Source organism: Ruditapes philippinarum, unplaced genomic scaffold (assembly GCF_026571515.1).
Source record: "Ruditapes philippinarum isolate M1 unplaced genomic scaffold, ASM2657151v2 ctg16546_1_1_1_1, whole genome shotgun sequence".
Classification (NCBI taxonomy): Eukaryota; Metazoa; Mollusca; class Bivalvia; order Venerida; family Veneridae; genus Ruditapes; species Ruditapes philippinarum.
In genome coordinates this window covers 8227-22558 of record NW_026857433.1, presented here as the reverse complement: position 1 = coordinate 22558, position 14332 = coordinate 8227, and the positions used below count along the sequence as shown (strand labels likewise).

General features: G+C 33.0%; 1 protein-coding gene across 1 annotated transcript; it reads left to right on the top strand.

The window, feature by feature from the left end:
- Positions 1-9842: 9842 nt before the first annotated feature.
- Positions 9843-13854, top strand: LOC132749736 (uncharacterized). The gene is made up of 4 exons (XM_060739632.1): positions 9843-10394; positions 10980-11078; positions 11276-11470; positions 12332-13854. The coding sequence occupies exons 1-4, from the start codon at positions 9981-9983 to the stop codon at positions 12497-12499; spliced, it is 876 nt and encodes a 291-aa protein (XP_060595615.1). The 5' UTR covers positions 9843-9980; the 3' UTR covers positions 12500-13854.
- The last annotated feature ends 478 nt before the right edge of the window (positions 13855-14332 follow it).

The following is a 14332-nucleotide window of genomic DNA, read 5'->3' as shown; positions in this document are numbered from 1 at the left end:
ACTGTTGCAATATCGCGATTCAATCGTAAGTTGTCAATTATTTCTGTAGGAGTACCAAATAAAATAATAAATTAAATTAAATCAATAAGTCGCAAATACAACTGTTTCCGACCTCGGTATTCGTTGTCTTAGTAAACTACACACCTGTTCTAGAAATGGCAATAATGCTTTATTGCATCCAACTTTTTTGTCTTTTGCTTAACCAGTTTATTGTAGGATAATAATTGCAATGTTTCATGGTATTGATAGTGAATATATGTAGTACGAATTAAAATTTCTGTCTGCTGATCTTGCGCATACGGCATAGCATTTGGACCTCTATCAAAGTTGGGTAGGTGCAATAGTTTGGTTTAACAGCTAAAAGCCAAATATCTCTTTTATTTTTTTTTTATTTCATTTTCAGTTTTTGTTCCCAATACAAAACATCTATGCATTGACACGCAATGTATAGAGCATAACAAAAGGATTCTACAAAGGTTATAAAAAAGTAATTCAATGATATTTTACCAACAGAAAGATACTATGTCAGACCTATGTTAAAATCAGTTGGCTGTTTGGCTTGTTTCAAGCTGGTTGAATGCTCAAGCTCAGCTCTATAAGGGTTATCAAAATCATCAAATCAACTTGGTTGATTTCTTAAGGAAAACAAATCCTACCCTGTTAATGTTGATGTTAATTGAGTTGAATCTCTTATCATGAATATTTATGTATTAATACTACAAGGAAGGAATAATTAAAATGACGGAATGTCAAAACAGGTGTTTAAGAGAAAAAGAAACAAAAAAGGCAATGGGTACAGTACCGAGTGGACCAAGCCCTAATAAAATGTCTTAAAACATAAGTCTGGATTAGGCAGTAAAGACACATATTTGAACAATAAATTGTCAATTGTAAAACCCTATCTTGTTATTTTTGCATTTGATATATTGTTTTCTCAAAAGACGAGCGACATAACTATTAAATACTCGGAACTGAGTTCTGTAATTGTCAGCGTTTACGGGTATACTTTCCTAACAACCGTGCATTGTTGCATAATTTCAGAGTTCATTGCCTAGAATAGTATTTGTAAAGGTGCATTGTGTGTTGACATCTGTACGTTTAGAATTTATCCATGATTTTATATTTTCCTGAAAGAAGAAAGTAACTGGCAATCCCCCCAAATGTTTGATAGTTTCAATGTGGTTCTTGCAAAAAGTACAAATTATCATCTTATATTCTCATTTTATGCAATAAATGATTTGTTGCCAGTATCCTGTAGTTAACTACATACTGAAATAAAGAAAATAAAGTCTCCTAAAGAACGCCCTAAAACGAAAAGTTGCAGGCTCGGTTTGATTGAACCTGTTCATTGACTATACTGAAAAGCGCAATTTACCGTCCACGCTCCCTAGTATCGACTGAACCAAATTGCAACATTTAACATGAACTTGTATTTTTTTAAATTTTCAAACATTCACAGCAGCTGTGTTCATATATCGGTTATTGAAAATTTGAATGCTTTGTAAAAATAAAAGGGAGGGTATAAATGTAATTCCAGTTAAAATCATCATTTAAATTCAGTACACCCTTTTTTAGCAGCAGAGGAGGTATATTGTCTAAGAATATAGTCATAAGTTTGTCTGCATCCTTTCCTTTGACTTTTGATTTTTTATGATTATTAAAGGCTGAACAGGCATTTCCTTTTCTGAGCTAGACATTTGATTTAAAAATCTTCTAATAGACAATAACGTTTTTATACTGTAATAAATTGGTATTGATATCATAATTAAGTAAGATTTTATCAAGTGATTTCAGATTACTTTCACTTTTTGAGAAGTCATTCACCAAAACAATGTTGCAATTTACATGTCTTGGGAAAGACGCAGTAATAACACTTATTTAAACACAGAGTATTGCCAAGCAGGAAGTTCTTCAAGCTTCCATAGTTTTCCCTTTATTTATAAGATTTGTTTTGATTTCAAAAGCCGAATAGATGTTTTCCAATTATCACAACAATTTCTGCACCATAAGCATTTGTTTATAATGGAATAACTATCTATAATAGGGGATGCATTGCAAATGCATTAATGAAACAGTTTGTAAAATATACCCTTAAATATCAACGATTAAAAATGAAAATAAGACTGTAGATAGGTATGATAATTCTTAATACATTTAAAAAAAAACGAGCCTTCCTCTATAGACATATTTAACTATACATGTATATCGTTAGACAAAATACAACGTAGTTAGTCAATGAGCTAAAGTAATGCCAATAGGGAGTTAAGTTATTTACCATCGGCACTCATTTCCGTGTTGACGCAAAAGGAAACTGACACAATTTATGTTTTATTACAGCAATGAAACTGTGTGTAGTAAGTGTTTTGGTGTGTGGATTGCTCTGCAGGACCGGCACCTGCAATATAAGTAGAGCCAGATCAGCGACTGAATTGTCACAGGATCACTTTAAACAGATGGTTACATTAATGGAGTGTCATTTGAAGACAAGATGAACAGCGGCTAAAAACACTTTAGAAGTAGATTCAGAATACTTAAGTGTATATAATATGAAAATTGGTGTTACCTATTCAGCGCAAAGATTTTATGATTTAATTACAAGCAAAAAATTCTCAATTTATAAAGCGTATCTTGCCTTGACTTCGTAAATGATAAGTTAATGCGCGTATTTAGTCCAGTTACATCAATACGAATGAATTTATGGCTTAATCGAAGTGTTCCGAGTGTTAAAGAATATCTCGTACGCCATTTTTGTTAATCTGTTCATAATCAGAGCCGTTTTGAACTTATTTAAATGAGATGGTTTATCAAAATGGATTTAAAAAAGTAATATTTTTATGTTTGTCATGCGGCGTGTTCAAGCAACAGTCTGAATTGTGTAGAAGCTTTTAGTAGATGTTTTTTTTTTCCACCAACCAGTCCAGTTTCAATATAACTTTTACAAGGCCTGCGCCCTTGCTCGGACTTTCCGCGTGTTAAAGGCATGTCTGTAGCTAGGTATTCGCAGTACACATTACTTAGAGAAAGCAACAAATAGAACTGATATAAATGGCCCAGTTTGCAAAAATATTGTCATAGAAGTACTAAGTGTATGTGTCATATCTCGCCACATATCTCGCCACATATCTCGCCACATAAACATTCGCTGGTATCATGAGATAAGCCTCGCCTATAAGGTGTTAATTATAGTCTTCGTTAGAAAACAAGGACATGTATACTAAATTTAAGGTGATCGAAATAGGATATCTGTTCAGACAACAACATTTATCCATGCCAAATGAATTGATAAAATGTTCACTGATCAGTGAGTATTCGACACAGTTATAATATTCTTTCTTTGGAAAGGTCTGATTTATGTATATGGTAGATAAGGTAGACTACGTCAAGCTTAACGTTTTCGTTGATCAGATATAAAAGGAAAACAAAAACAAAAACTAAAATTATAATTTCGTGTTTAATATCGGAAATAATGATTTACAAAATTGACTTGATATTTGTTAGTTTCCAAAAGCTTTTTAATAACATTACTATTTCTTTAGGTGTTGTCTCGGTAACAAAGATTTTATGCCAACCTATGCCCGAGAGAGCTTAACTAGCAAGCTCTTCAAAATTTAATGAAAATTAATGAATACTGATTATTCTCTAAGCGTGTCGAATTTTACTTTATAGATACAAGACAACTGTTCCGACGAATTCATTGTAGGAGATTTTGGAAGCGTAGTAATCGGTTGGAATTGGAACTGCCCAATAAGAGGCGCAGGACGTCACACCTTTGAAGTATCTTACAACAGAATATACGACAAAGAGATAATTTCTGGCTGCTAGATGAAAAGTATTTTACGAGTAGTACAAATTAAATGTATCAGTCGGTTATTACGAACTGATGTATTTACACGAATTTCTCGGAAATAAATTTATGTAATAGTACGAGTAGTTGTTTTATTTTGCATGATCATTATACATATGTACCCAAAATGGTATTGAATTATTTATCAATAATTCTCTCATGTGAGAACGCAAATCTACCAAGATAGCTTGAGGATAGTTGGTGTTTTACTTCGGTATCAATTCTGTCATTAAACATTCAATTTGGCATCTTGAGCCTTACTATACCAATAAATATGGAACGTCGCAATGTGACCTGTTTACCTTTGTCGTTATTAATTACATTTTTCGGGGGATGGCTTGTTTGGATTTATTCTTGTTTGCTGTCACAATTTGAAGTGCAATACGAGTCCGTTATGGGCGACAAAGGCTTTGGATGATTTTCTTGCTAAAATGCCATCAAAACGTTGTTATTTCAGGGAATTAATTTACCGAACCCGAGGTATAATTACCTATAAATTTTGTAGGACCCAATATTCTACTAAATCATGTTTTTGTCTTAATATATGTATTTCATAGTTTTGATTAAATGACCAAAAACGCAATTAATTTAGCTTTCTTTTTAGTTCACTTTGTTTCAAGTTGTTTTAGCTGTTGAGAACATTTGGCTAACAGGCACATTTTGTCGTTGGTTTTGGAAAATTAAAAAGCCTGAATTGCAATAAAATATTGTGGAGTATTTTGATAGTGCCTCTTATGAAAATTCCTGTTGTTTGATAAGGTGTTACACTTCTATTCATGACACAAAACCGATGGTCAAACAAAATGAAATGAGTATAATGCTCGACCGATTTCATTGCTACACATCCCTGTCATCGCAATATGAAAACAAAGAAAAAAGTAACCAATGTACGAACATCTGAAGATAAAAATTCTTTCAATTCCCTATTGCCACAATAAGCATACCAAAGAAAAAAAAGTAGTCAGTCAAGGGGCATGGTCAATTTTATCCCGGTAACTGGAGTGCAATCAACACACTGTGCATGTATTAGTACATGATTTAACTCTGATTTTCTCCGATTGAAAGGTCTCCAAATTACAATACAAAAAAAGAAAGAACATCAAAACACTCGGCGTTATTTCAAGCAATCTGATTTATACTCGGAGGGCTACGCCGTCTTATAAAGACTCACATTAAACATTCCATTATAGATAAATTCACTTCACACGAAGTGGTCAAGGTGAGGTACAGTGATGGGGCTATGTCCGGCGTCCGGCGTCGTGCGTCGTGCGTTGTGCGTCGTCTGTCGTGCGTCGTCAACAATTGGGTTGTTAACAGTCTAGCAGTCACAGTTTTGATTGGATCATCATCAAACTTTGTCAGAATGTTTGTCTCAATAAAATACAGATCGAGTTCGAAGATGGGTTATCTCGGGTCAAAAACTAGGTCACAGGAGCTAAAAATAGAAAAAGCTAGTTAACACTCTAGAGGCTGCAGTTTTCATCCAAATATTCTGGAAATTTGTCAGGAAGGTTGGTTGTTTTAATGATATCTAGGTCAAGTTCGAAGATGGGTCATCTCCGGTCAAAAACTAGGTCACAGGAGCTAAAAATAGAAAAAGCTTGTTAACACTCTTAACAATTGGGTTGTTAACAGTCTAGCAGTCACAGTTTTGATTGGATCATCATCAAACTTTGTCAAAATGTTTGTCTTAATGAAATACAGATCGAAGTCGAAGATGGGTTATATCGGGTCAAAAACTAGGCCACAGGAGCTAAAAATAGAAAACGCTTGTTAACACTCTACAGGCTGCAGTTTTCATCAAAATATTCTGGACATTTGTCAGAAATGTTGTTTTAATGATATCTAGGTCAAGTTCAAAGATGGGCCATCTCCGGTCAAAAACTAGGTCACAGGAGCTAAAAATAGAAAAAGCTTGTTAACACTCTAGTGGCTGCAGTTTTCATCCAAATATTCTGGAAATTTGTCAGGAAGGTTGTTTTGATGATATCTAGGTCAAGTTCGAAGATGGGTCATCTCCGGTCAAAAACTAGGCCACAGGAGCTAAAAATAGAAAAAGCTTGTTAACCCTCTAGTGGCTGCAGGTTTCATCCAAATATTCTGGAAATTTGTCAGGAAAGTTGTTTTGATGATATGTAGGTCAAGTTTGAAGATGGGTCATGTCCGGTTAAAAACTAGGTCACAGGAGCTAAAAATAGAAAAAGCTTGTTAACACTCTAGTGGCTGCAGTTTTCATCTAATTATTCTGGAAATTTTTCAAGAATGTTGTTTTGATGATATTTTAGTCAAGTTTGAAGATGGGACATGTCCGGTCAAAAACTAGGTCACAGGAGCTAAAAAAAAAGGTTGTTAACACTCTAGAGGCTGCAGTTTTCATCTAAATATTCTGGAAATTTGTCAAGAATGTTGTTTTGATGATATCTAAGTCAAATTTGAAGATTGGTCATCTTCGGTCAAAAACTAGGTCACAGGGGCTAAAAATAGAAAAAGCTTGTTAACACTCTAGGGGCTGCAGTATTGATTCATATATTCTGGAAATTTGTCAGGAAGGTTGTTTTGATGATTTCTAGGTCAAGTTCGAAGATGTGTCATCTCGTGTCAAAAACTAGGTCACAGGATCTAAAAATAGAAAAAGCTTGTTTACACTATAGTGGCTGCAGTTTTGATTCAAATATTCTGGAAATTTGTCAGGAAGGTTATTTTGATGATTTCTGGGTCAAGTGCTAAGATTGGTCATGTCCGGTTAAAAACTAGGTCACAGGAGCTAAAAATAGAAAAATATTTTTAACACTTAAGTGGCTACAGTTTTGATCCAAATTTCTTGGAAATTGGTCAGGAAGGTTGTTTTGATGATTTCTAGGTCAAGTTTTAATATGGGTCGTGTCCGGATATTTAAGTCAAGTTTGAAGATGGGACATGTCCGGTCAAAAACTAAGTAACAGGAGCTAAAAAAAGGTTGTTAACACTCTAGAGGCTGCAGTTTTCATCTAAATATTCTGGAAATTTGTCAAGAAGGTTGTTTTGATGATATCTAAGTCAAGTTTGAAGATTGGTCATCTTCGGTCAAAAACTAGGTCACAGGGGCTAAAAATAGAAAAAGCTTGTTAACACTCTAGGGGCTGCAATATTGATTCATATATTCTGGAAATTTGTCAGGAAGGTTGTTTTGATGATTTCTAGGTCAAGTTCGAAGATTGGTCATCTTCGGTCAAAAACTAGGTCACAGGGGCTAAAAATAGAAAAAGCTTGTTAACACTCTAGGGGCTGCAATATTGATTCATATATTCTGGAAATTTGTCAGGAAGGTTGTTTTGATGATTTCTAGGTCAAGTTCGAAGATGGGTTATCTCATGTCAAAAACTAGGTCACAGGAGCTAAAAATAGAAAAAGCTTGTTTACACTATAGTGGCTGCAGTTTTAATTCAAATATTCTGGAAATTTGTCAGGAAGGTTGTTTTGATGATTTCTGGGTCAAGTGCTAAGATTGGTCATGTCCGGTTAAAAACTAGGTCACAGGAGCTAAAACTAGAAAAATATTTTTAACACTCTAGTGGCTGCAGTTTTGATCCAAATTTCTTGGAAATTGGTCAGGAAGGTTGTTTTGATGATTTCTATGTCAAGTTTTAATATGGGTCGTGTCCGGTCAAAAATTAGGTCACATTGCCCAAATATGGAAAAATCTTTATAACACACTAGAGGTCACATGTTTGACTCAGTTGTCATCAAACTTGGCCATGATGCTTGTTTAAGACATTGCTTAGATGCGGTTGTGCCAGGTGAGCGATCCAGGGCCATCATGGCCCTCTTGTTTAGTATAGGAGACAGAAACAAGACTTATGCTTCCTTATAAATGACAATGTTTACAATATAATATTATACAAAATGTATGCCAAAAAACATAAAAATATATGAACTATACAAAAAACTCATTACTCGTTGTTTAATCACTGTCCTCGATTGATTATTGGTCAAATGTTGCGTACCGATTTCCTTTGTCGCGCATTACTCAACTTTATTATCATTTTTACAGTTCCTTACAGTGCCAATTAGGGGGTCATGTCTGAAAGTATTGTATGCACTAGCTTGCTTTACTAATTTTTTGTAGGTGGGGAAATATCCCACTTTTATCTTAACAGGCAAGGAATGAAAACGTTTAACGTGGTTGTGTCTTTCAGGTATGACGAAAATTCAATTTATTTGTATTGATAAAATCACAGAACGCCAGCAATCATTAAACAACCCAACAATTTATATATGTGTACTGTGTTTATCCCTTGTATATATTGCCTTTCATATGACGTGTAGAGAAAAAAAGTTTTGAAAATATATAATAATAGTATGACCAACAGTCTGTGTCTCACAAACTGATGTGTTATAATTTCGCATTAGAGTAGATATGATTTTACAAACAATTGCCATATGTTCTGTATATTGTCTTTTTTTAATGTGCGTGGATTTTTTATCAAAATGTAAGAAACTTGATATCATTGTAGTACATACGATAAAATATAACAGATAAATTTGAAACAAAAGTCGTAACGTTTTGTTAAGTGAACTGTTTATTCAAATTTTCTTAAGTTTCATTGAAAACACAGTTTCAATAAAATCTTTGCCACCATTCTTCATATGTATATGTCAAGCCTTGCCAATTTCTAGTCAGTTCTGTTAAAAAATATTCAAATGTATATATAGTAACTTTCTTGAAAACAACATGATAGAATACGCAGATTCGGAGACGTTACCATAATAGATTTTACTAGAAAGGAAAACACGAACTCCAGTCAAATCCACCGCTTACTCACAAAGTTTTTCATGCAATGATATTAAATACAACACTTAAAAATGATTGATAATGTTTTCTTTGTTAAAATTGCTCCATCGTACCAACTTAAGTCGAGCAAGCTTTAAAAATTAGTTGTTCAAATCTTCAAATATTTTAATAAGAGCGCTAATAACGCGGTGGGCTTATTGTTAACTTTAAATAAATATTTGAATATACGAAACATGAACGTCAATGATAAATCTAAAAACATAATGTATATTTGAGCGACAAACGCGTACGTATACATATAAATTATCTTTATCAACAGCACATCTGGTTTTTACAATGTAGTGATGTATTAATCAATTCTACCCATGCCATTATACATTATTGTATCATGAAATATATTGTGACACAATCACAAAAGTTCATTATTGAAATTTTACTGAACAGTAATCTATTAATAGAAAGTGTAATAGTTGTAACCAAATAATGTTAAACTATGTACTGATGAACTATTCCTATATGAATAAGGTAAGAAAACAATATAAAAAGACTCTGACAAATTATTCATTATAGAAAATTATTGTACAGGCTATGCATTGGCGAAATATGCGCACATAAATTATACATGAAAGCTTTAAAACACGTCCCCTAACAAAATATTCAACAGTTTCTAATATTAGTTTTAGCAATGATTTCATGCCAAGTCGAGAATGTACACGGATCATCCTCACAATTAGGTAATTTGGTATGATAATTATATTTTTCTTTCGTTTACAAGTATTGAAAGGTAACACAAGATCAAACAACAACAACAACCATAACAACAATTGCTTTTCAAAACACTTGAACAATGTATTGGGGACTTAAATAACAACACATAAACAATGTATTGTAACCTTTGTCGTTTTACGATTATGCCCGACATGTGATATATCCAAAATCAGGAAAGATTTTAAAGAGTGTAATTTATTACGTTTAAATTAACCTAATAACCGTGAAGTAACTATTATAATTATAACACAGAAATTGTATGCCTTTATCGCCCAAAGTATATAGATTTTTAAATCATAACGTAAGGGTTGGTTTAATTCTGACTTCAAACAACATATTTTGAAGTCAGGATTAAACACTACGTTATAGGCATTATATACACACCGGTCTCTCAAACACAATGACGTTATTAGTACTTTCCGTGGGGAAAAATTATTACGAATTGTCTATAAATAGACATGGTTGGGATATCATTTTACGGATATAAATTCTAAAGTTTTCTCAAAACTTCACACTTTGTTAAAACTTATCCAGGACTTATTGTAGAGAATACTGGGTATTGAGATATATTGAACATTTATCAGGGCCGAGGTCAACATGTCTAGCGGGTACATTGACCTCCGAGAGGTCCGACAACCCGATCATGACCATGAATCATCACCAAATGCTCAGCAAAGCAATAATGAGGAATCTAATGCGATTCATGAAAGTGAGGTTGAACAGCAACTCCGCCAGAGAATTAGAGAACTTGAGGGTATAGTTACATCACAGAATGCCAAGCTACAGGAAAAGGAAGTAATAAAGAGAAACAAAAGTGCTGTATTAGAAAAGCTCGTTAGAGTACAAGCTGAAAAAGTAGCGATCGAAGAGAATAGGGAGACACTATTTGAGGATCTGGAGTTTCAAAAAGAACAGGCAGTAAGATATACAAAGGAGATTGATGGCTACAAAGATAAACTGGAATATCTTAACACACAGATTTTGAAGATTTGTAACGATGCAAAGGAAAAGGTAATAAGATCTCTTACATTTTATCTTATACATGGCCATTATATTGAAATATTAAACTTGTTTACATTCGTATAAATTCATAATTGTCAATGATTTCATTTATTCTTCCTGGTATGAAACTATTACATACTAAAGCGTGATAAAATGTATAAAGTGTATTGTGTACTTTTATTTGTGAATTGATAACAAAATGTTTTGATCGAAGTGTTAATATTGTTGTGAAAAATGTGGAAATTGGGAATCCTCGAAAATAATAAATTCGTATACTTATTGACCAGTCAAAGAAATCATGATTTATTAGATTTAACATGTTCAACAGTGTTTGAGAGAAAATGATATTGATAAACCCCCTTTTGCCATTAACTTGATTAATTTATGATACGGATTTGCATTACATTTGAATTAAGGACAGTTCGAATTTTCAGGGAGTTTGACAAAGGTGAGCTGCCAACAGTATAGAACCTGGTCAGACTCTACGTCTGGCCTGGCTCTTTTATGATGGCAAAGGTTAAACTCTTTTGATTTCGGGCATATTATGGGGTTAGTCAAGATAATTTTTCTGCATACGTTCATTGTATCTGTCAGGAAGAACAGATGATGCTGGAAGTATCGTATTGGCAAGGAAAATACGAGAACGAAAGAAAAGAAAAAGAAGAAAACCGAAGAAAGAATTCCAGTATAAAGGTATATTAACTTATCAATACATGTACATGTATATACAAACAAATAAAAGATGTCATAAGTAAAGAAAATAAGTCACCCCTTTTCATGAGTCAAATCTGAACTTTTCTTATCATATTCGATATGTTTTTTCCCCGACTTCTTTTTTTGTGTAAAAATTAAATGGTAACCAAAATTATTTATCTCTGATACATCAATAGTTTCGTTCTGGTGAAGCTAAATTAGAACAAAACAACGTAAGCTGCTTGATCCCACTTTCAAAGCGGAGACGGCGTGTATTTTCCCAATCACCGACTGTTCTACAGAAATGCAAAAATTGTATGACTGTATTCGACCGGCTGAGGCCTCATGAAGTTCAGTGTCGTTTCCATAAGTCATCGCCACAACCATGGAAGGTAAAATATCAGAAACTCATTATACATCATAATATCATATGACTACTTCATTGCATCACATGATTACTTCAAAATGTCAAATGACTTCTTCATTATATCGAATAACTACATCATTATATCATATGACTACTTCATTTTATTATTGAACTTCTACGTTGGTTTTAAAGGCATACTGTTACTGGCAAAGGAACACTCTCTGCGCATTATTTTAGACACAATTGAACACCTGGGTATAATTTCTTACATAGAATGGTTTTCTGTATAATAATAATAATAATGATGATGATGATGATGATCATGATGATGATTATGATAATGATGATGATGATGATGATGATGATGATTATAATAAAGATTATAATAATAATTGTAATGAATCTTTTTGGAATAGCATATTAACTTATCAACCTATGTTTACTGACTCCAAATAAACCGACCTACTCAACTGTGGCCATTTCACATTTTAGTGATCTGTTTAAATGAGAGCCCTCGATACTTCCATTGTAGAGCGCTCGCACAAAACAAAGCTGAAAAAGGTAAAGACAGTTTCTAAAAATTTTCGTTTTCAAAGGATTTGCTTGTTTTTCAAAAATCGAAGAATGCTATGCAACGTAGAACATTTTTTTTGTCTTATCGAGGGCTCTCAATTATACAGATCACCAAATTTAAAAGAGCCACTTTTAGGGGTGTTTAAGGATATGAACAAATGACTGACATTTCACATTTGCTGGTAAAGATATACCAGATGAGTTATTTAATACAACATTTGTAGCATGTATCGTAACATCGTGTCTAACTGTATACATATTTACTGACATAAGCGTTGTTTATAGACATAAATGACATAAGCTTTGTTTATAGACATGGAAGAAACAAGCTGAAGTTGGCGGACACAACTTGGATTTGGTCAATGCAAACCCTCATGCTTATTTGTACTGGCCATGTTGTAACCATGTCGGACTTAAGGAGCCACCAGGATGTTTGAAACTCGCTTCCCATGACCTGATTCTTCCAGAAGAAGAAAATTAGGCAAAGGTGAATGCCACGGAAAGAAATGTTTCTTTATGAATGACTTCAATATTATATTTCTGAACAATGACAATAATTTGAATATTTCTCAATCATTATGTTTAGAAGAGGATATTGAATGAACTGTAAATGAAGCGTTTTTGTATTTGTTTTTGTTGTCGTTTTTTGTTTTAAGTGTGGTTCTGTTAATAGATTATTTAGACTGTACAAAATGTAATTTCTTTCTTTTGTGCTTTTATTTCATATGCAAATAATACGCTTGGTTAAAGTTTTCTGGTTTTATATGTTTTTCAAACGCAATGGCCTAGAGACCTTAGGAAAACATGTGTATATTAATTGTTATGACCGATTCAAGTAGGATATAAAGGAGCCACCAGGATGTTTGAAACTCGCATCCCATGACCTGATTCTTCCAGAAGAAGAAAAATAGACAAGGGCGAAAACCACGGAAAGAAACACTTCTTTATGAATGACTTCAATATTATATTTCTGAACAATGACAATAATTTGAATATTTCTCAATCATTATGTTTAGAAGAGGATATTGAATGAACTGTAAATGAAGCGTTTTTGTATTTGTTTTTGTTGTCGTTTTTTGTTTTAAGTGTGGTTCTGTTAATAGATTATTTAGACTGTACAAAATGTAATTTCTTTCTTTTGTGCTTTTATTTCATATGCAAATAATACGCTTGGTTAAAGTTTTCTGGTTTTATATGTTTTTCAAACACAATGGCCTAGAGACCTTAGGAAAACATGTGTATATTAATTGTTATGACCGATTCAAGAAGGATAAGCCACCAGGATGTTTGAAACTCGCATCCCGTGACCTGATTCTTGCAAAAGAAGAAAAATAGACAAGGGCGAAAACCACGGAAAGAAACACTTCTTTATGAATGACTTCAATATTATATTTCTGAACAATGACAATAATTTGATTATTTCTTAATCATTATGTTTAGAAGAGGATATTGAATGAACTGTAAATGAAGCGTTTTTGTATTTGTTTTTGCTGTCGTTTTTTGTTTGTTTTAAGTGTGGTTCTGTTAATAGATTATTTAGACTGTACAAAATGTAATTTCTTTCTTTTGTGCTTTTATTTCATATGCAAATAATACGCTTGGTTAAAGTTTTCTGGTTTTATATGTTTTTCAAACGCAATGGCTTTGAGACCTTAGGAAAACATGTTATATTAATTGTTATGACCGATTCAAGTAGGATATCAATTTATAGTTTGTTTCCAATAACCAAATCAAATATCTCATGTTCAAAGGTACATTATCTATTTATTATTTTTATTTTATATTTTGCTACTTTCTTCTTTTTTGCTTGGTTGAAAATAAATAATTTAAGCCACAGTGTTTTCTCGATTATGATACCATAATTTCCCTCACTTATTGGGATGGTTGAACACGTCAGCAGCGAATTTATTTCCCATTGTGTGCTGTTGTTATATCCTATTCTTCCTTCCTTTTTTTACAAAGTTTTATACACAATCAAATCTCAATTTACATATTCATCTCATGTGACGTTGATTTACAGTTAAACGAAATGCGCAATTAGTCATTTCACGTGGTTAAAACCATTGACATAAAAATACAACATAATAATACAAGCTGTATTTGATAACAAAATCAGGACTTGTGTGTAAGATTTCTGTGTAAGAGAAATCTAAAAAAATTTATGTCGATAGTGTTTATTTTCTACAGAGTAACTGTTAACTTGGAAGCCCTCGGAGTGCTTCGTGTGTTTCTTGCATTATTTATAACTAATTTACGACAATATATCTGTTATAATATTAATCATTACTTGTTTTGGCTCAAAATAATGGCTTAC

What these genes read in the sequence shown, in the direction of transcription:
- LOC132749736 (XM_060739632.1), top strand. Translation starts at nt 9,981, where the DNA reads ATGTCTAGCGGGTACATTGACCTCCGAGAGGTCCGACAACCCGATCAT. An exon ending in GTAACGATGCAAAGGAAAAG is followed by an intron (nt 10,395 to 10,979) that starts GTAATAAGATCT and finishes TGTATCTGTCAG; the next exon opens with GAAGAACAGATGATGCTGGA. An exon ending in CATCGCCACAACCATGGAAG is followed by an intron (nt 11,471 to 12,331) that starts GTAAAATATCAG and finishes CTTTGTTTATAG; the next exon opens with ACATGGAAGAAACAAGCTGA.